Genomic DNA, 23,586 nt, shown 5'->3' with positions numbered 1-23,586 from the left:
TAATTTTCACTTTTTAAAATTTTTGATTGAGATTCAGACTGTTCTTCAATATTCTTTATTATTAATATAGAAAAATTATTTTTGAATGTTTATTTTTTCATGTTTTTCTCTGCTTCTCTTTACAGCTTATATAAAGGGTGGGTGGATCCTTAGGAAAGCTTGGAAAATTTACAATAAATGCTATCTGGACATCAATGCCCTCCAGGAACTGTATCAGAAGAAGCTAACTGAAGAACCCTTGACCTCTGATGCTGCAAATGATAATCACATTGTGACTGAAGGGGTGTCTGAGGAGTCTCTAAACAGACTGAAAGGTGCTGTTAGCTTTGGATATGGCCTTTTTCACCTTTGCATATCCATGGTGCCCCCAAACCTGCTCAAAATCATCAACCTGCTTGGTTTTCCTGGAGACCGCCTACAGGGGCTTTCTTCACTGATGTATGCAAGCGAAAGTAAGGACATGAAGGCCCCTTTAGCTACGTGAGTAGCTATATTGCAATGCTTTGGTAGATACTATAGTGTTGAAAGTAAGTGCACAACAATCAAAACCTTTCAAGGAAACTTCAGGTAAAATGCCTGGTTGGTTGACATGGTACCATGATTTACATCTTTTAGTACAAACAGTGCCAAGGACTGTGTTTGTGGTGGTGTGTATAAGCTACCTTTAGAGGACGGGGCACTATTCTTAAGTTTTACTTTTAAATAGTTATAAAGATCCTATTTTTCAAGCTGAAGTGATTTTATAAATTTTATAAGCAGTTTTTGTGACCTTGACCATAGCCATTGAGATTCACAATTCTGTCCAGAGCAAGGATTCACCCATTTCTCCATCAGTTAAAAATGATATGATTTTTTTCAATCTAGTAAATAGCCGTCATTTGCAATTTGAGTAATTTAGACACTGGATGACACTAGATGTTCTTTGACATTATACCATAACTTGTCAAATTTGTTCCAAAAAAATGTTGATATCAGAGAGGCTTAGCTCTATTTCTTTTCATATCAGTATTGAGGACTTTGGATGTTAATCGGTTGGCAGCTATTAAAAAGATCATTAGTTTTTATTTAAAAAAATATTTATGCCCCCAAATTTATTAAATTATACAAACAATGGTCTTTTATTAATTTGACTTAATAGATTTTAAACTTGTGATAATTTGTCTATTTATTCATATTATTTTCTGAGAAAGGAATGAATTGAATTAATAATGTAAATTAGCCTGATCTCCAGAAGAGAACCAAATTTTGGAGCATGCTAGAATCACACACTTAACATAAAACTATGTGTTGTGTTGGTTAAACATTTTTGTGTATTCATTAAAGCAGATCCCAATGAGTCTATTTTCTTTACCTGTTTTAACATGGCATTTTTCTCGAAAAGGATGAGTTTGAAGTGAAGAAATTTCAAATAATTTATTTTTTGATTTTGAAATTGAACATCCTCACAGGCCAGAGAAAGGGCCCTTTATCTAGTCCTCAGCTATTTATTTTAACCCAATTAAGTAATAATTTTTCCTGCGGCTTCTGTATTTAAATTCAGATTCTGAGGCTTACACCTAACTTTTGTGAACGCAACCTTGAAATAACATTTTCCATTTGTAAAAAGTAATGCTTTTATTATGAGGGGACAGTAAATTCATGGTAACCAGTTACCGTTTTTAATTCATGCATTGATGAATGAGATATAGAATTCAGAGATTTACATCCATCATAAATTCAGAGATTCATTTAGAAGCCTCAAAAGTGCTAAATGCTTCTATCATATTCTCTTCTCACCTGATACAAAGGAGTATGCTGATTTATATGTTGTGCCAAAGTTCTGGTTTTCCAAATATTGAAAAAAGGGGGAAAGATACTCTGATTTTACTTCAGAGATTGCATGGTAAGCTTTTGGAAGGAGTGTGTATTGGACAAGCACATACTGATTTTTTAAAAATAGAAGCATTATAAGAAAAATCTTTTGCTCAATGTTTCTCTCCCTCTTCCTTCAGATTAGCTCTGCTCTGGTATCACACTGTAGTCCGCCCATTTTTTGCCTTGGATGGCAGTGATAACAAGGCAGGCCTGGATGAAGCAAAGGAAATTCTTCTCAAAAAAGAAGCTGCTTATCCAAATTCTTCCCTCTTTATGTTTTTCAAAGGACGCATACAACGATTAGAGGTACTGTGTCTTCCCTGTCTTTTTAAAATAAAGCTTTGTGTTGATCACATCTGTAATGCTCACTTGGGGACTAGTATCACAACGAGCCTGAATGTCATGTCATAAGGCCGAGGAACGGTTTGTTCTTGTGTATGATTGCTACGAAAGACTCTTCCAGGAACCCAGGATGTTAGTCAGTTACCTTCTGTTCAGGAGACGTGGGTGAAGTAGGGCTGAGGTTTCACGTAGGTAATAAGACGAGACTAGTGTACTGTAAGCTGAAGGCAGAGGAGCATTAATAAGTCTCTTAGTTGAAGAACACAAAATTTTTTTCTTCTTTGGAGTCACTAATAATCCATTTCTAAATTTTTTATCTCAACTAAAAAGTGATTTATACACAAGTTATTGCCTTAAATGTCAAGGACAGCATTAGCCTTGGAACAGTAGTAGCTTTTGTTACTTTTTCACGTGCTTAATTTGTTACTTTCTACTGTGCCAGGAGCATTACACATGCTATCCGATTTAATCCTCAGAACAGCCCTATGACATAGATACAAAATTGTCATTGACATTTTATAGAAAAGAACAGGGATCTGAGAGGGCTGGAAGTGACTTCTCAAGCTCACCCAGCAAGTGAGGCCAAAAGCAGAATGTGCCCTGGCCTTGTGTGTGTTTGGGTGGGGAGGTAGGGGTGGTACTTTATTTCTCCTCTGCCCCTTGTTTTTTGTCTGCTTGCTTGAGGACATGAGGATTTGAAGAAAAATGAAAACATAAGATATAATTATATATGTAAAAGAAGGTGGCTGTGTGCTGGTGCACTACTCATTCTCACAACAGCTTGCAGTGAATCAATGTGAGATTTTAACAACCTCAGTCCTTCAGTTCAACAGGCACTCTGCATGCAGCAGCGTCAGTGCTAACAGTCAGCCCACAGCAAACTCCATGAGTGCTTTTGAAGATTTTTGCCTAGGAATGCTTTCATAAGCATAGGGATGTTTTGTCCACTAATTTTTATTGATAGTATATATTATTTCCCTAATAATTTCTTTCCTTCAGTTTTTATTGATAGTATATATTATTTCCCTAATAATTTCTTTGTTTTGTCCACTAATTTTTATTGATAGTATATATTATTTCCCTAATAATTTCTTTCCTTCATGAAGTACTCCTTAAATCTGAGGACTCCTCACCTATATATATATGGAAGTCGTATTTTAGAGACTATACTAATAATTTATTATAGAAACAGAACAGAAAACTCATCAGGATCTGAATTATTTAAACCCATGTCTGAGTTATTTTTCTCCTCATTTTCTTGAAACTGGTTTTCTCTGCATTCAGACTCATGAACCCTCAGTTTTAATTCTCGTTTTTTCTCCTCCTGCTACCTTAAAAACATAGTTCTGATCAATCTCTTTTGTGGTCCATTCTATATGTTAATGTTCTCTTCTTTCAAGTTCAAGGTTATGGTCCTACATGTAGGGAAGCATGTTCAGGCTATTCATGTTTCTCTGCTCCCCTGGGTTTATGTAGGAGGAACTACCACTGTAAAAAGAAACTTTATATTGACTAAGCCTTCTCACTTCAGTGACCATTTCTGAAATGAAAGTTGCATACAGGGGAAGTGCTTTCTTAGATGTACATTTATTAAAGGATAGGCATTATACATTCTGAATAACTCAACACGATACTCCGTTCAGTGTTCTTCAGAGGTTTGTTGACGGGAGATGAGAGCCTGAAGCTTACAGTTGTGTGCAGCACAGCAATAGGGCACCATAGCACCAGGCATTTATTAGACTTCTCTCTACTCACTGGTCACTGAATGCTCTACCTTGGATTTTGAAGCTGTTAAATAGAAATGTAAAAGTCAGAATTTATTTTGTTATGTTTGCCATTTTAGTTTTTCATTATACAAAAAAAAAAAAAATGCTTAACTTTTAGCTAAATTAATAACTTTTTTCCCTCAAAACTTAATTTGGTTATGGTTTTAGTTTGTGCCACAATTTATTTGTATTAAGAACTGAGTGAGTGCTAAAAGTAAGTGGTCGTTCATTGTTGTCAAGACGGTTCTAGAAATGAGGAAGCCATAGCACTATCAAAGGATTCTTATAAATATGGTTTGGGAGATGCAGAGTTAACATAATAGCTCTTAACAGGCATCCAGTCCCTTTTAGGGGAGATAACTGTGATCGGAATACTAGATAACGTTAGAACTCCTTCATTGCAAGCAGCTCGCTTTCCCAACTGATTTTTGATTTTAAAAGAAAAAGAGTAAAAGATCTATGACTGCTTGTTTAGTGAGCTGTAGCCTGAGGGCCAGGTGAAATATGAGTGTTTTTGTTTGGCCTATCCCAAAGGCTCAGAGAATGGAAGGATTTTAGGGCTAGCTTGAAATATTTTTGATATTATCCTCAAGGTGTCCAAGAACCCTGTAGGAAGCTAACACATGGCGACATCTTCCATTTGCAGTTGAGGAACTCTGCCCGGGGAGGCTGTGATGTGGCTCTCAGCAAAGGCTTTGTAAGGCCTCAGTTTATGAAAACACACATGGCTCAGGTGACGAATTTGCTTGCAAAGCGTCTTTTCTTCTCGGTGAGCATTTAGGTTAGAGATAGGACCCCTTGAGATCTTTTTATCAACAAACCAGAGCATGGTCTGGAGGCTCTAATTTAGGCAGGTACATCATATGACGCTGACTTAGTTTCTGCAGTGACTCAAAATATGCAAGGTTATTTGTGTCAGCTTACGATCATACAGGGTGACTAGCTCAATATATGCTAGTTAGTTTTCATTTTCCTGTACTCATTATTTTCAGATTATGTACACTTTCTCTTCTAATATCATTTACAACTTTTTATGTACTTTGGGACAATTTGGAGTCCTTATGGAAAGATGGTCTTTAACGTATCCTGCCACTCGCATAGCCCTTGTTATGGTGGCTTCATTATTTTCTGTCGTTATGGCCTAACTTGACAAGGCAGTAAAGTCCTACACCTTTGGTCCCTTTGTACCTCAGGATGGCAAGCACCTCCGCCCTTTGGGACTGAGTCTCAGCCAGGCTGCAGGAAGAATTTTCATTTTTTATTGCCTTTGCTTCTCCCCTTTACATGTCTACTTATTCCCACCTCTAACCTTCTCTACCCTCCTGCGTGGTCTTTATTAACTGTCCTGTCTCTCTTGACTTCTCCCATGTGACTGTCCTGTGGGTTTAGATAGTAATTAACATGTGATGAATGCTATCTAACTAGTGGAGTAATGGTTGTTATTATTTCTGTTGAGTATTTAAGCCTGGGAAGGGGGTTTACTAAATTTTCTCACTCTTTTTTTTCTCCTCTTAGAAAAAACTTGTTTTGGTGTTGAGAGCTGTCAGTAAAAGCTAGGCCTGTAATTGGCAAAATGGGTGTGCATGTAGTATATGCAATAAGTACTATACAGTACCTATATTTACTTTTCCTTGAATTTCCATAATACAAACAGCTATTAGGAAGTTGACCCGTGGGTTATATAGTAATCTCCATTTTAAAATGTGAATTGATATTTATAGTTTTGAATTTTTGTATTTTTTCATTAATTTTCATTCAGTTAAACCTATGGTAGTGTTAAATCCATTAATATACTAGTGATTGGGGTTTTTTCTTTTTGATTAAAAAGTGTTAGGGACAAGTCTACATTTTAATAAACTTTTTAGTTCTATTTTTCTTTTCTTCAAACAATACAGATTTGCACAACTTACCCTCCTCCGTTCAGTTTTAAGAATCTAGTATGTAATATACAGATATATGCATTTCGTTTTATGTGTATACATACTTTTGTGTACACACTATGTGGTGCAACTAGTGATGAAACGAATATTTAATATTAGTCTGTTCATGTGTATCTATAATAAATGCTCAAATATTTGAATGAATGAAAGTTGATAAGCACATTCAATTGAGGTTGCTATTAGGCAAGCATTTTTAGAACTCCTATTTTGAAAGTGATGCAAGACAGGGCACATTTCCCCGGCGTTGTGGGGGAGATCAAGCCCTGTACCCAGAGGAGAAGAGGGTCCTTTGGCGGAGAGTGTGAAAAGAATTCAACACACGCGCCAAAGTTAGAGTCAAATGGAAAGTTTAGAAAAGGGGTAACACCCCACAGACAGAGCGTGGTCTCCTCTCAGGGGCAGAGAGTGAGAGGGACAGTGAGACAGAAAGACAGAGTAAAGGCCCTGAGAGGGACTCAGGGACAGACGAGGTGAAGACAGTGAGAGAGACAGAGTAAAGGCACTGAGAAGGACATGGAAAGGCAGAGACAGGGCGGGCATGAGAGGGGCAGAGTAAAGGCACTGAGAGGGACCCTGAGTGGTCAGGGAATTGAGTTTATTTGTCATTCTTTAGTTCTCATTTCCTTTGATACGGACATAGTGAGGAAAGGGAAGAGTATTTACCATGAAAAGGTAAAAATATGTAGAGTGAAAGCCCTGCTCGAAGTTCCCAGCCTACTTCCTTTTTCTGAAGGTGTTTTCCCGGCCTGGCTGCAGGGCTGACCAGCAGATTGCAGTCTCTGAATGTAGCTTGATTAACATTTAATTCTCTTGTCTCCTCCCTACATTAAAAGTGGACCCATACTTTTTATATCTCGTATGCTGGCATTTTAAAATTCAGAATCTGGGCCTAGCATAAGACTGGCCATCAATGTGTATTTGTTGAACGAATAGATGAGTCTATTGGAAGGAAATCCATTGATCAGTGTGAGCGAAATCATGTCTTGGTTAAGAAAGGAAGCCGGTTTTCAAGGACTATCTGCTTTTCTTGTGTGGCATGTAAACCTTTTTCTGAGGAAGATGCAGAAAATATCTTGACAGTGAGAGTAAGAGGATGGCCTCCTCAGAAGGGCACCAGATCAGATCTTTAGATTCTGATGTGCTGGCCAAAGAAGTATGACTCTAAAGAAGCAAATTAAATATATTTAAATGAAATCAAAAGCAGCTGGACTTAAATGAGGTCTGCTCCTTGCTGGGAGAGCCGAGGTGAGAAGCCCCTGTACCCCACAGGCTCACCCTGGGAAGTACTTTGCTGTAACTGCGTCTCAGACAGTTACAGCAGCTGCCATACTACTTCATGAGGACAAAGTGGACGTTTGCACAAGGCCTGTGGGCCACACTGAAGAAGTTAAAGTACATTTTATCTTTAATGTGTATGTGTACCCTTACCACATCATCTGTCTCTTACTTGAAGCTGCCTTCTTTGTCCTTTCTGAGAGACACAGCCTCCTCACTACACAGTCTGCTACTGCTTTGTGCTTCCCATCCCTCCCTCCCCTTCCTGCTGAGAAGTATGTGGTAGGATGTGGTTTCTCTTTTTCACCAGCAGTGTCTGCAGAGACTGCTTTGACGGTTGACCTTTATGTCACCATATTTATGTCCCATTTCCTTCCAAGAGGGTAGGGATTTTTATGCCTGTTTTCTATTACGTATGAAGTTCTGCATGACTGGTGTCTACACTTCGACCCCAGCGTGTGTGTCCTGTCGCTGGAACTCTTCACCTTTATTTCAGGTGTCTTCAATCGTCTGAGGTACCTTTTAAAAACGGGCAGTGGTGCTTTCTCTCTAGACTTCTTTTAAAGATAAAATGACATTTTTCATTGGTGCTCTCCAGAATAAGTGGGTGGTCTGTGTTGCTTTTAGGCCCATGAGTTCACCATTGTGGCATGAACAGAAAAGTGGAGGTTGATCCCTCTGGTGATCAATTTATCATATAGGGAAAAGAGACAGAAGGCCCTTGGGAGTCATGGAGTGTAGGGGCCAGGGCAAAAGCACCAGACACAGGAGGGTCTGGGCCCGTGTGCATGTCTCTGGGGAATGTTGGCGTTAATCAGAGCTGTTTGGTAGCAGCATGTCTTTGCATCTGTTGACAAGCACGGCTGCCTCCCGCACTTGAGCAGCGTGCCTTGCCAGCATGATGTAATGTTGTTATTTATAGGATCAGGAAGAAGACAATGCAGGAAGAGAAATAAGTCCCTGAAGTTCTGTTAATTGTAGTCTTCTCTTCATCCTACGTGGTTCTCTTTATTACTTTAGGCGCCAAAAAAATCGCATTGCCGTTTATTCTTAGAAGTACATGAAATGAGAGATCGAAGAGAGATGAAGGGTGTATTTGTGTTCACTTTCCAGCGAGATAAATTCATATTATGTGGTTTAATGACTCTGTTCACTGAAATGAGAAGATGATAGTAAAATTGCTAAGTTAATTATATTCGTTATTGCTAGGGTTAAACTCTATCTTTACAGAGTGTGGGGTTGAAAAGCAAGTAGACGTTAATATTGATTTACACCCCTGAGCTCACTAAATGTGCCTAAGAGGATGAGCTTTCCCTTTCCAAGTTCTAAGGATAGGGGTTAAATACATAATCTATTGCCAGGTGTCCTTGGTAGCAGCATTGCTAAACCGATTCTGCTACTCAGCAGCATTAACACTGAATCACATGTAAATAAGTGGGTTGTCACAACATGTCCTTCTGTGTGCTATACAGATGACAAGAAGGGCTTTTCATTTTAAAACACATACATAATAGTTTATTTTAAGACATTAAGCAATTTCATAAAAATAACCCAGTGATAATTAAATTGTTTCACTTCAAATTATTTTGTGATCTTTCATATATGCATATGAGACTCTATTCAGTATTGTTTACAGATCAAATGTTTACATGTTTTAGCGTAATATTAATAAATAATTGGTATATGGACTATGTAGATTTCTGTTGTGTTAATTATTTGATATTTCCCTGTTGGAAAATTGTTGTTGGGATATTTGACTGCCACTGTTTCTCTGTTATTTCCCAAAATTTCACTGTGATAGCAAGTAGCACAATAAAGAGCATATTTTCCTTTTTTTCCCCCTTGAATTATTTCCTTGGGTTATAGCTTCAGGGGTGTCATTGTTAGAATCAAAAGGCCGTGAGCAGCTCTTTAGCTCTTGCTCAATGATGAGAGATTATACTCAAGAAATAGTGGGCAGAGTAAAATCATTATTTTGTGCTTGGTATCAGCAACAGCGTTCTGCTACATAGTTTTCTTTTTATTTGTTTTTATTTCCATAATGATGAAAATTAAAGCAGTTTAAAAATAGTTCTTAAAATATTACCTATAAAAGACATAGCATGTTCATGTATCAGAAGACTCAATAAGATGGCAATGTTTCTTAATTGAGCTGCAGATTCAATTCAGTCTCTGTGAAAATCACAGCTTACTTTTTTTGCAGAAATTGACAAACTGATATTAAATTCAGGGAACCCAAATAGACAAAACATTCTTGAAAAGGAAGAATAAAGTTGGAAGATGCATAATCTCTAATCTCAAAACTTACTACAAAGTAATCAAGACGGTATTGTACTGGCATAAGAATAAACATATAGATCAATGAGTCAAGAAATAAACCTTGACATTTATGGATCAGTTGACTTTTGACAAGGTCACAGGACAAATTGATGGGCAAAGAATAGTCTTTCAACAAATGGTGCTAGGACAACTGAATATCCACATGAAGAGAATGAATTTGGACCCACTACCTTACACCATAAACAAGAATTAATGCAAAATGGAGCACAGACCTAAATGTAAGAGCTAAAACTATAAAACTCTTGGGTTAGGAAGTGGTTTCTGAGACATGACATCAAAAGCACACAAACAGAAGGAAAAAAAAAGTAAATTGCACTACATCAAAATTAAAAACTTTTGTGCTGCAAAGAATACCATTAAGAAAGTGAAAAGACAAGCCAGAGAATGGGAGAAGATATTTGTAATTATAGATCTGATAAGGGACTTATGTCCAGAATATGTAAAGGCCTCTAACACTCAATTATTAAAAAGAAAGATAACTCAATTAAAAGAATAGGCAAAGGATCTGAAGGGACATTTCATCAAAGATATGCAAGTGGCCAATAAGCACATGAAAAGATGCCCAACATAAATCATTATGAAGAAATGCAAATCAGAACCAAGAAAGATGCTATTTCATGTCCACCAGCCTAGCTATAATAAGAAAGACAGCCAATAACAGGTGTAGGCAAGCATGTAGAGGAATTGGAACCCACAGTCATTGCTGGTGGGAATGTAAACTATTGCAGCCACTTTGGAAAACAGTTTGGCAGTTCTGCAAAACGTTAAACGTAGATTTTTTACCATATAACCCAGCAACTCCACTGTTATCTGTGTGTTTAGCTTTTATTTGCTAATAAGTTATATAATTAAAAAGCATGTATATTATATATGTAATATATATGTTAATTATTTTGTACCTAAGGAGGTCCCACAGATATGAGATCTAAAAAATGACCAGAGCAGGCTGTTTATCCTTTTAGACAAAGAAACAATACATTTGTGAGGAACTAACAAGACAAAGAAACAAGCTAGAGTAGTAATTAGTAAAGAAACTAAAAGTTTCTTGACACAGCCTTCTCAGCTCTGAGTTCCCTGTCTCTGGGAATAAGGATGTGTCTGCCTCCTGGTGCAGAGAGGGTACCTTTTACATGGGAGATTTTATTTCCTGCTTTCAAGAGGACAGAGAGGAGGGTTAGGATATCCTCCTTACACTGGCTGTTTTTCAAGTAACTTTAATTCAAAATAATCAATTTGCCAAAGCGGCACATTTTGGGACGGCCTGCCTTGAACTCTTATCAGCTGTCTAAAGGTTTAGTGTTATTAAATGTTCATTGCCATGTGTCTTGTTATGATTAATCTTATTCATGTCATTTGGTAAATTGTGTGGTGCAGCCTGCTCTGTCTGGAACCTGATTTGAGTCCGTGTGGCACTTGTCCTCTGCCTGTCAGTAGCCTGTGCCTAAGGGCTCAACTCTGGAGGCCTGCTGCCCAGGCTGAGTCCTGGCTCCTCCCTCTGGCCGAGTGACCTTTGATGAAACCCTTGATCTTTTTAAACCTTACTTTTTCTCCTCAGTGAATACAGATCCTAGTGGTACCTTGGGCACAGTTTGCTGTTCAGATTCAGTGAGGTGATAATCTGGGAGGCCCATGCTGCTCATGGCGCTCTGAGCGAGTGCCAGTTGTAGTTGACTGTGACGATAATGGCTGCTGTTAGGGCCGTAGTGCTAATGGTAACAATAACAGCTCATGCGTTGGGGGGATCAGGAACAAATGGCAGGTAGGCATGTAAGAGGATGCAGGCATGGCAAGGCTTCGAGAAACATAAAAGCAGGCCTATCGGAGGGTAAAGCGTGGTATGGCTTGCCCATGGTGCAACCCTCCCAGCTGAGAAAAAAACAGCCCAGAAGTAAGGGTATTTGGTCTGGCTCTTGACGAGTCAGTAGGAGTTTGCAGTAGAGGTAACAGCATTGGGGATGAGCCTGCAGTCAAGCACAGATCCGAGAAAAGATCAGATTCTGGGACATCTGATCTCAGTGGGGTGGAGCATTTGATGGAGAGAGGCTGGTAGAATAGGGTGACCCAGGAAGCAACAGACCATTCCATTTGTTTTTCGATGTAAATCTCCTTTCTTATAGAGTTGTTGTTTGCTCATAGCTAATAGGATGTATAGTGTACAGGATACCCATGTGCTGTTTGCCTTTGCCCTTCAGGGTTGTGTTTATTATTATTGTTTGTTTCTATTTCTGCTTATCAGTTTAAGGGTAGATTGTCCCTTAATATCAGACTGAAAAGGGCGATCAAAGTGTTTCACTAGTTTTCCTCCTGTTTTAAACATGAGTTCACGTATCCACGTGATCAGTGTTCTAGTTTGTCTTCGATCCTCACTATTCCAATGCTAGTAAGTATACCGTAGACTCCCACTGAGGGTGACACTTAGCCTAGCTTCAGGAAATAGTGTTTCTCACTTTTACTTGCCCCTTGTCCAGAACTCTTCTGTGAAATTTTACATTTTCTCATAGTGTCATATTGAACTTTGCTGTTTTTTTTTATGATTTTGGACTCTTAATGTTTGGGCACATTGGTTTCTTAAATCTGTGCATTTCTTTGTTTGGTGTAGTAGTCCTCATTTCTCTGTGATTTCTCTTAGAGGACTTGTTAGCTCTGGAAATGTGTCTTCATATTGCTTTAGAGCTATAGGCTTTGATGTATAGCACTATAGAAAGAGCACTGGACTCAAAGTCTGGAGATCTGATTTCAGCCCTGTCATAAACTGTAAAAACACTCTCTGCTTCCAAATGGTTGCTCACACATTGGACAACTTGAAAGAGCTGTGAGACCTCAGTCAAGCCAGACAGCCTTCCATGGCACTCTGTTTTTTTACCTGGAAAATTAGGGGAATGGAATAAATCAATGTTTTCTGAAGCATCTGCCCTGAGCCTTGCTTCGATGACTAGTTTGTACATGTTTCATGAAAAGAGGTTCCATGTCAGGTCACTTGAGATATCCTGGGGCTTCTCAGAGACTTTATTTTGCAACATGAGGAAGATAGAGTATGCAGATATGTATGCTGTAATTACCCTGTTTATTTGACCAGAACAATTCTTTTTCACATAGTAGCCTGTGAGACTAGAGAGTTCAATAGAACACACTTTGAGAAACACTAGACTATGTAATTTTTAAGATTTCTTCCAGCTTCCAAATTTTATGGTTCCATGAATATAAGAAAAGCCACTTAATTGTACACTGAAAGGATGCATTTCCTGATACAGACATACCTCGTTTTATTGTCTTTTGCTTTATTGTGCTTCATAGATACTGCTTTTTTCCTACAAATTGAAGGTTTGGGTCAACCCTGCGTCAGGCAAGTCTATTGGTGCCATTTTTTCCAACAACATTTGCTCACTTTGTGTCTCTGTGTCACATTTTGGTGATTCTTGCAATATTTCAAACTTTTTCATTATTATTTGTTATGATCTGTGACCAGTAACCTTTGATGTTACTATTGTAGCATCTCAGATGATGATTAACATTTTTTAGCAATAAAAGTATTTTTAAATTAAGTACGTACATTGTTTTTTTAGACATAATGCTATTGCACACTTAACAGTATAGCGTAAACGTAACTTTTACATGTGCTGGGAAACCAGACATTCATGTGACTACTTTATCATGACACAGTCGCTTTATTGGGGTGGTCTGGAACCAAATCCGCAATATTTTCCAGGGTACGCCAGCGTATGGAATATATCTCAACCAAACTGTTATAAATTTTTTTAATGCTTCTTTAATCTTCGGAACTAACTACCTGAGATTATTTCTGCCTTTTACAGTTTGTCTTTAATTCTTCTTTGGAAAAACCTCACGTTGCTGCTTGTCTATTTGACATCCTTTACAGAAAATGCCATTCGGTTCCAGGAAACCTTTTCAAAGTCACTTTTTTGATTATGGCTTCTATTTGTTTCTCTCGTACAAGTCTCTATGTATATTAGATCTTCTCCATCTGTTTTCTAGGTTTGTCTGTTTATCTTGAATTACTGCCCTCTTTTGAGTAGCGTGATGGTTGTAGATTAGTATATTCTATATTTCTGTGATCTTTGTTTTGCTGAGTTAATTCTTTGCATGATCTTCAAGTTATTTTTAATTCTTTGATAGCATTTTTAACATCAGTACATTTATTTAAAATTTACTACCTTTCATATAAATTCTTTTTCTGTAATTTTTATTTTTTTATTTTTTTAGGCGAGGTAACTGTTGGTTAACCTCACAGACTGCAAAGACCTTGTCAGCTTACAATCCCTTATTTTTAAATTTTTTTTACGCCTACAGCACCTGGTCTTCCAACGTGGTCTCCCATCCAAGTACTAACCAGGCTCAGTCCTGCTTAGCTTTCAAGATCAGATGGGATCAGACTTGTTAGGGTAGCATGGCCATAGACCCTTTTTCTGTAATTTTAAAAGACAGCACGGAGTAGCTGAAAAAGCATGAGCTCAGCTCACAATGGGCTCTTCTGCTTTCCAGCTTCCTGAGCTGTCTTAGCTTTTGTCCTGTCTGTAAAAAATAAATGAAATGAATGGTAGATAGATAGACAAGGCAGTAACTTGCATGTCTGCCTTAAATAATGTAATGTGGATGCGGAAAAGCGTTAAGCATATGGTGCTTGGTCAGGGCTTTTCCTATTTAGACAGTGTGTCTGGGCTGTAAGTCCAGTATGAAGCACTTTCCGTCACAGATTTTGTAAAAATAGTATGCATCAGTCTTGAGAAACCAAGGAAATCTTGTAACTGGCGCATTATTCAGTCCTTCTACCATTAGTGGTGCCTTTGGTGACATAACTCATTTTTTCAAGGGGATTGCTGTTCATTCATATGGAGGTGCTGAAAACACAAGTACTATATTCCATCGTTTGTATGTGATCAGAGATTTGTTGTCTATGATGTAAAAGGCCTTCTGGGGGATGCTGAGAGAAATAGAAAAAGCCCTTGTCCCAAAAGAAACTTAAAATCTAATTATGAAGATAGCAACGTGAATGCATGAAAAGACAGTAAAAGGAGGGTGCCAAATGAATGGGTGATCATTGTGGGTGAGGACGATGGAGGAGTGGGGACAGATGAGGTTGGGGACACCTTCTGTAGGAGGAGGTGGTGGCACATGGAGGTGTGGGCTGTTGGCGCTGGAGTCTGAACCAGCAGGTTCCGTTTCAGCAGCTCTACCTTCAGCAGTTGTATGGCTAAAGCGAAGCACACAGGTGTCTGCTGGAGCCACCAAAACGGTTTGCCATCTTACGACGTGGTGAGAGCACCACATGTTATGATGACGATGGAAAGACCAGAACAGGTTTGTTAAGGCAGCATTCTTCAAAGGTTCAGCATCGGAACATAGTTTTTCAACTACCTGATTATGTTTAAATAATATATATTCATTTGGAAACATGGTAAAATACAAAGTACATCAAGGAGCAGATAAAAATCTTGCATTCCAAAAATAACTAGTATTTACCTTTTGCTAAGTAGTAGAGTATTGACTATAATTACCAGTTGGATATATATATCTCTTCTAAATAAATAGTCATTCACAATAGGCTCTGGAGGAGTTCTTATGTCAGAAATTTGTACAGACCATGAAAGGACAAGTGGAGGTTCATAAAACATCCCTGTGGTATAGAAATCTACATATAATTTACTGGTCTGCAATTTGTACATGATGTTCGTGGTATTCATTGTGACCCAGTTCTTAAGGACTCACTGAAATCCTCTGTGTATTTCCTAAGAAGTGTGTTTCAAGGTCACCATCTTTTGTTTATTTGCTGTGTCATGTTATTCACATTAGGTGGTTCCTTTCTTGTATACGGGATTTTATTAATTAGGAATTATAGAAGACTCTTTTTAGATCTTTTGCACTTGCTCAACATTCTCCCTTTAAATACAATGCACATCAACTATGTTTCTAAGGAAACTAATTTCATCTGGTGTAGATTTCCGTTCAGCCTCGCTCATTTCCTCTTCCCTCTACTTGTCTCCAGTGATCTTGTGCACTCCTGGTTTTCCTCCAGGCTGATTGGCGGCTCCTTCTCCATCTCTTTTGTTACTTCCTGCTCATCTGCCCGAATTTCAACATCCTCTGAGAGTATAAACAAAACAAATTATTTCCTAAGGTCCACAGTTGTGTTGATCATGAAGTTTGGCACTGAAATCTGGTACTATTGAGTAAATTTAATATTTTTTGTCACATTGTGTGCCCATTAAAAGAAAAAATTTGAATTATGGTAATTTAAACATTTTTAATGAATTGTTCCATTGAAAGGTGTGGCTTGATAGTCAACTAGTTATTTATGTAGTTCCGGAGCATAGATAATATTTTCCATAAGTCAGCAAGTCCGGCCATTATCCTGATACTAAAACTCATAGAGGAGGGCATTAAACAAAAAACTATAGGTCAACTTCATTCTGAATGTACAAATCCTTAATAAATTTATTAAATAAAATTCAATAATCTACTTTTTAAATGCCATATTGTGACCTAATAGACCTTATTCCAAAAAGGCCAGCATGGTTCAACTTCAGAAAAATTTATTTCTATCATTTCCTGCATTAAGGAAGTAATTGATAAAAGTATGCAAACTTATCAATAGGTGCCTAAATGGCATTTAATAAAATGTACTTAAGAAAACTATTAGCAAATTAGAAATAGGAGGGAAGTCTTTATTTGGTGAAAATGGCATCTGCTAAAAATGTACAGCAAATACTTAGTGGTGCAAATTTAGAACATTCTCATGAAGGTGGGAATTAAGCAAGAATGCATGCTGTGCTTTCTACTAAATGTTTTAACTGGTGATCCTAGCCAATTGTTTAAGTCTGATGTAAAAAACAAAAATTGTAAAATGACTGTCCTTACTTGCAAATGATTATCTCTCTGGAAAACCCCAGGTGGGGGGTGGGGGGAAACTAAAACAAATATGAGAATTCATAAGATAAAATATAAAAATGCGAGATGTGCAAAATTAGCAAAATTCCGAAGTTTTCCCACACACTAGCAACATCCACCGAGAGAATAAAATGGAAGAAGAAAGTCCTTTTACAATTGCCACAAGTATTATAAAATGCCTAGGAGTGCACCTCTCAAGAAAGAAGACCTGAATAACTGGAAAAACATGCTATATCCCTGTAGTAACAATGGAGTAGCTGTAAAGTATGCTGATTTTAATTTGGCAATAAATATGCTCCCTTTAATTTGGCAAAGACTTGTGCTTTTGTTTTTTATGGTTTCCTCTGGAAGCAGATAAAACTAGGCAACATTTTTTCTCATTTTACTAGTGAGGAAACTGAAGCGTCAAGTAATTTTTGTGACACAGTACATCAATGCATAATTCACGAGACAGAGGTCTGTACGGTACTTACTGTCTAATTCTTGGCTTCATTGCTTTTTCATACTAGCCCATTTTCTATATTCTCTTCAGGCCAAAGCATGCATATTTATTTAAAAGACTAAACTGAGAAACGAGTATCAAATTGAGGATAATTCTTTTCTCTGCAGTGTCATAGATATTTTAATTTGTAATCATAAAAACTCCCACAGGTCATTTTTTATTTTAAATGATTTTGGTAAAAAAGGGTAAATGTATTTCCACTATTTTAATGGCTGATCCCTCAATGAGTAGTCAGGATAGAACTAGAATTCTGGAGTTATGCTTGCTCTTGAGATAATGTTAAGCTCCGTAAATGGTCTCAGTACTTTCCAATTCTATTAGAGTACTTGTAACAGAAAGAGCATGGTAATTTCTTCACAGTTTAATTTTTAAAGACATATACTGTATTAGTTTTCTGAGGCTACATAACAAATTATCATAAATTTAGTGGCTTGAAACAATAGAGATTTATTTTCTCTAGAGGCAAGAAGTCAAATCATTTGCACTGAGATGAAAAAGTGTTGGCAGGTCATTGCTCCCTCTGGAAGCTGTAGGGAGAATCTTCTCCTTGCCTCTTGCAGCCAGCCATTAGTGGCTCCCTCCATTCCTGGGCTCGTGGCTACATCACTCCAATCTGTGTGCCTCTCTGGTCACATTACCTCCTCTTTTATGTGCGTCAGTGCTCTTTCTCCCTCCCTTTTATAAGGACACTTGTGATTGCATTCAGGGACCACCTGGGTAATCCAGGATTCTGATCCTCATCTCAAGATCCTTAATCACACCTGCATACATATACCCTCTCTGAAAGAAAAAAAAAAAAAAAGCATGCTCTGGAGGAAATCAGTAGAATTTGAATACTAAGCTATTTAACCTCTTTGAACTTCAGTTTCTTCATCTGAAAATGAAACCAATACATGCCTATCTTGGGGAGTTTTTTAAAGAGTTAAGAGAAAGGATGTTGCTACAAATATTACTTTGTTTCTTTTTATTTGCATCGAAAGCTTTGTTTTGAGGAGTCTTTGTATCTTTAGAGCCTAGTATTACCCTAGGGACATAGCAGTTGCCCAGTAAATGAATGTTCACCGCATAGTTATCTGTCCTCTGAAGGGTGTTGTATCATTGCACTGTCCTGCACTGAAGCCCAGCTGGAGACAGCTTGGTGGTGATGGCCTATCCTGAAATACCCTGTGTGTGATAATTGAATGCCATTAACTTAGTGAACCGGAGAGATTCATGAGAGCAGAACCCCTAACACTGGAGTTTCTGTGTAAACATGCTAAAATGAGTGCATGTGTGATGCAGGAAAAGAACTGTTAATCCAGAAAGTGAAAAGTTAGAGATGGTTGTAATGAGTGTCCAGGTCTCTCTCTCCACACTTAACGTTCTTCCAAAAAATTGATTTTTTTCATCTCTTTGGTATTTTGGCCTTGTGCTTATGATCAGTGTGAGTGTCTGACTTTAGAGTTGTGGGCCGGGCCTCTTTTACATTCCCATGAGGATCCCTCCAACTAAATGTTAAGCTGCTTAGAACAAGAATTAGTGATATGGTGATGTGTATCTTTTGTAGCTACTTAGTCAGCATTTGTGGATGATGAGAAGGGGTTGAATGCTACCATCTGAATCTTCTTGACAGCAGAGTAATGGAGCACAAATAGTTACCGAGCCAGCCATGTCCTTGGTTAATGAGTCATTTGGCTTACAATGTTCCTGAGTCACAGACTGTCCTGAAGATCTCCTGGCTGACTCATCAGTGAGGTATATTGTGTCCAAGAGGCCTCCCACAGTGACCACGCATCAATCATTAAAGGGGCCGAGAAATGTGGTAGGGGCTGGTTCCAAGGGAAGCTGAAGCTGGCAGCCCCTCTTCTAAGACCCTTTGTGCTCCTACCTGGCTTCTTGCGGGGAGAAGAGAACAGTAGGGGCGTTGGAAAGGGTGTGGCAGAGAGCAGCAGAGCGAGGCGTGGATAGGGGGACTGTGTGCAGGGCAGGGAGAGCAGCACTGGCACCAGCAGAGCAAGAAAGGATTGCTCCCAGGCGCGCGCCACGCAGATCAGGCTGCGTCAGACCTTCGGCATTGAGGATTTGTGTTTATTATTGATGCACGATACTTAACACCTAACATTGCTGTGTTTAGGATTTAATCTAACCCTTTTTACCCTGGTGATGCTTTTTAGGTGCTTGTGGCATCGGGTTGTTAGCTGTTGAGAGAGATCTTTAGTAAAACGAAACACTAATTGCATGTAACCAGGAATAAGTAGAACAGACTTTGGAGAGTATGTTGGGTTCTAGACAGTGCTAGATAAAAGCAAAAGTCAGAAGTGTAATCTGGATCCTCAGAGGATTTCTAAACTTTGGGGACAGGAGAGGTGTGGCCAGAAGCAGTTGGAGAACAGCATTCTGGGATATAGAATCAAACCATCAGTTGTGTGGTGGAGAGTGAGTGGGACGCAGAGGGAGAGGGCGCTGAGGGCTGGGCGAATAGAGTGACCTCACACAGTCACTCGGTACTGACTGCGAGTCTCTCCGGGCTGGGCAGGGTACACACAGGAGCTAGACTAGCCAGCACTATACCACAACAGGTCCTCTTGCATGAGTGCGATGAGGGGGCTGTGGGAGAGGGTGGGTGTGAGCTGAGACCTCACTGGTGGAACCTCCTGCCCGAGCAAAAGAAGAACTCTGAGCTTAGGTTCATTTCACAATGGAGCAAGGCAAATGGGCGTGTTTTCCCAGAAGTCTTTAAAGCCCTCTCTTCTGTACTGCTTAGTCAGCTTTAAATAACCCTTAAGGGAAAAGACGCTTTTGAATTATGATATGTTAATAACAGATCTTAGCCAGTAACTCTATTTTCATTTTTTTCTAGTGTCAAATCAACAGTGCCTTGACTTCCTTCCATACTGCTTTGGAACTTGCAGTAGATCAGAGAGAAATCCAACATGTCTGCCTGTATGAAATTGGTAAATATGAAATGTCTGTCCAGCTTCTTGTCATGAAATAGTATTAATGCAGCTATTAATGAATTCAGCTTATATCCAGCTTCTCGTTGTGCAAGTGTTAATTCATTCTTGTGTACTTTTTCCTTGTTAACGCTGTTCAGTTTGTATCATTATAAAATGCTTTCTGCCTTTGGTAATAATAGGACTTTGTTATTATAGCAGAAGTAATGATGCTTATCTGAATGAGTCTCATTATTTCTTCCTAATGTATTCTTTATAATATTTTGAATTTAGGATAATAGGTATTATCAGTGTTAATCGATGTTAAGTGATTTGACTAAAAACTTTTGTAAATAACTTATTGCACATTAGAATTCAAAACTATTTCTCTTCCTTCCCACCAATGTTTACCTGAGGAGAAAAATACGGCATCAGAGAGAGTTGGTCATGTGAATTTCAACCCCATTTCTTCTGCCAGCTAGCTCAGGGACCTTGTACGAGGTGGTTAGACCACCCCCCACATACTCGTGATTATAGTTAAGGCGCCTCCTCTTGTAGCAGTTGTGAGGTTTAGATGAAATAACACTAGTGAGTATCGGGCAGGGTGCCTGGCACACAGAAGGCCCTCCATGTGTGTTAGCTGCTTCTACCCTCCTGAAGATAAATTTATAAACAGACTTAGAAATATTTATTTGCTTAAGATATTCCATTTCCTTCCCCAAAGTTGTTTCTGTGATTATTTAGTTGACTGCTCTAAAGTTCTCCTATCCTATTATATTAGTAATTCCATGATCCTTTTATGTAACAGATGTTGAGAATCATAAATACAACTTTGGGATTGAAATAACAAAAATAACACATTTTTAATAAGGGGTTCATACTTTATAGAATTGCAACCCAATACAACAAAGTCACATCATACAGCACATAGGAAAGGAATGAAAAGGAGTAAAGAAAGGAGACATGATGAGGTGGTAATGGAAATTAAAGAGGAAATTGGTACTCAAAAGACGATCTGCAGAGAAATGGAAGAAGAAATGGAGAGTATTGAGGAGGCAATTGACAACTGTCAGGTTGGGATCCTATGATTCCTGCCATTCATCTGCTATGAATATAATTGTATTCTTGCATCTTTTTAAAGAAAAATGCAAATTAAAAGATTGGGAGCAGCTTAGTAAGCAATATTATATTTTAAATGTTATGTTTAGGGAGGGGAGGTGAAGAATAATCCAGTGGAAAATGTATTTTTATGTAATCTAAACTCTGCTGGAGCTCTGTCTGGTAGCTATAACAGAATGGAATGTATTTCGAAGAACTTGAATGAAAAGATCTAGCTTTGGTAGCCTTTTTAATGTACCATTCCAAGTCCTGTGGCAGTATAGAACATTAAAGCTAAAGGAAGCCTAGAAATCATCCAGCGAAACACTAAGGCCTTCGGAAGCTTAATTCTGGAGAAAAGGAGCAAAATCAGAACTCGGTCTTCTTATTCAGGGTCAGTAATCACTCCTATCTCTAGTTTGTATTTAATTCAAATCTTACTGTGATATCTGTTGCAGGATGGAAATAATTAGCCCCACTTTTTACTCTAAAATATGTTAACTTCATGTACTATCCCATAGAATTTGACACTAAATTTTCTGGAAGTATAGTCCCCCCTCATCCCCATAGTTCAAGTGGCAGGTCCAAGATGATGCACCTGATAAGCAGGATTTTCTTTTTATGGAGGCAATGTCATGGACAGGAAAGCGCGTTGGCCTTTGATCCTCACTTGTTCCCTCTTGATAGCTCTGTGGCCTTAGGTTTTCTTTTTGGTAAAGTGAGCATACCATCAGCCACCTTTGCAAGGCTGTAGTGGGATTAGAGACAAGTGTATCAAGTGCCTGGCCTAAGGCCCTTCACAAGAGGGGCTCCGTGGATGTTAGATACTATTAAAACAATGGGGATAAAATTCCTTGCATTTTCATTGCTGCTGCCAGAATGCCAGTCTAACAGTGTTTAGATCTGGAAAAGATGAGAGAGATCCTTTCATGGCTGCACTACCAACCTGCAGAGGCAGGGTGGGTGGTACTTAGTTTCTGACTGGCTTGCTCTCTGCTTCTCACAACGATCTGAGAATTAATAGTCATTAATGAGCAGGTGAGTGCTTTAAGATTTTTTGAGGTAGTCACTACATATATATATATAACCTAATGGTATTGCTTTTTCTGTGCTTATGCCTGCTTTTGGAGAAGTACTGCTGTGCTTGGGTTAATCTCACAGTCGTAGCAGACAAATTCTAGTGTTTGTATAGAAATCTGTACGCCACTTTCTTCTGTGCTGCACAATCGGTTGTGAAATCAGAAGTGCCTTATTTTACTCAAATTGTCACGTTGAAATTATTTAAGAGAAAAAAGATAATTTTTAAAAAGTTTTTAGGTAGTATGTATACAACACTCACAGGGAAAGATAGCAGGATCCGAGATTTGTAGCTCAGAGACGGGATATTAAGCTCACTACAGGACTTGAGGATTGTATACTAAAAATAATTCTTTCCTAGGTTGGTGCAGCATGATAGAGTTGAATTTCAAGGATGCATTTGATTCCTTTGAAAGGCTAAAAAATGAGTCCAGGTGGTCCCAGTGCTATTACGCCTATTTAACTGCGGGTGAGTAGACCACTGCTCCTGTGAGTTCGCACGCACACATGGCCGGATGGGAGGATGATGGCCGGAGGACACAAAAGCTGTGTTTTTAATTTTCTCAGCTGGAAAAATTACCCTGTTAATGATTTGTACTACCAAGTAAATAGTGGAATACAGTGTTCACTCACCCAGCTGGACACAGGTCATTTCAGTATTATGCACCATACCCTTCCCCTGTGTCCCTCTCTGGGCTGTTAGGTCACATGCTCTGTCTTGGAAATGCTTATTGCAGAGTTCTCTCTGTTTTTATGCATTTTGCCCTAAGCAGTCTCAACCTACCCTTACCTTTTTCCTTTATTTTCTAAAATATATTTTTAATTATTAGAAATTGAAAGAATTTTAACAAGTTAACATGTCTTTGTCTTAATAGTTTTGGATTGTTAGTGCCTTGGTTACCAAGTTTCATAGATTATGAGTAGTCCGCTCCAACCTTGTTTTAGCTGTTAACCCTGTTGTTATATTTATAGTATGATTTTGCAAAATGCAAGGTATTTCAACACTGCATATTATTATAGCAGAAGTACCTGTATTTTCTGATTCGGATATGAGGGTATGATGAGGAGATAGTTAAAGATGTACTGCCACCTGGTGGACAATAGGGTTGTCTGTACCCTGAGAGAAATAAATGCCATTGTATTATAGAATTGTAGAGGTGGAAATGAAAGAAACCCAAGTGGTGGCTGTACATTTTCTACCTCTAATGATGAGCTTTCCATATACAGCCACATAAGTGATTCTTTTACTTAAAATTCAAGACTAAACCAAAGGTTATTTTAAATATGTCCTTTCTCTGAGTATTTGGATTTAATGAAACACCTTCTGTCATTCTAACTTCTTAACTGATTATTTAAAATAAGATGGAATTAACAGTGGCCAGTATGTATAGTTTGGATATTCTAAAGCTGCAGTCCATTAGCAATCAGGATGAAATCCTTTTGTACCCACGCTTCTTACTGCAGTCCCCACAGGGCATCCATTTTTCTATAGCTCTGTAGTTTATATTTGAATAGGATTATTTTCAATATACCGATTAGTATAGAATGTCTCGTACTTTAAATAGAATTTGCAGCCA

At 38.4% G+C, this 23,586-nt stretch overlaps 1 protein-coding gene and 1 pseudogene across 3 annotated transcripts in view; one reads left to right on the top strand and one right to left on the bottom strand.

The window, feature by feature from the left end:
* Positions 1-23,586, top strand: part of TTC39C (tetratricopeptide repeat domain 39C) — a 90,818-nt gene that overhangs the window by 54,982 nt on the left and 12,250 nt on the right. For 2 of the 3 annotated variants that reach the window (XM_011360431.2, XM_011360432.2), the window contains 4 exons: positions 126-480; positions 1,992-2,160; positions 19,762-19,855; positions 22,371-22,478. In XM_011360431.2, the coding sequence (XP_011358733.1) occupies positions 126-480; positions 1,992-2,160; positions 19,762-19,855; positions 22,371-22,478 (726 nt within the window). Of the gene's footprint in view, positions 1-125; positions 481-1,991; positions 2,161-19,761; positions 19,856-22,370; positions 22,479-23,586 lie in introns of those variants that run through there. The other variant, XM_023530806.1, reaches the window with a different exon arrangement.
* Positions 13,817-13,934, bottom strand: LOC111739901 (annotated as a pseudogene).

The sequence above is a fragment of the Pteropus vampyrus genome, unplaced genomic scaffold (genome assembly GCF_000151845.1).
Source record: "Pteropus vampyrus isolate Shadow unplaced genomic scaffold, Pvam_2.0 Scaffold55, whole genome shotgun sequence".
Lineage (NCBI taxonomy): Eukaryota > Metazoa > Chordata > Mammalia > Chiroptera > Pteropodidae > Pteropus > Pteropus vampyrus.
Note: the sequence above shows the minus strand (reverse complement) of the source record. Positions and strands in the feature narration are given on the sequence as shown.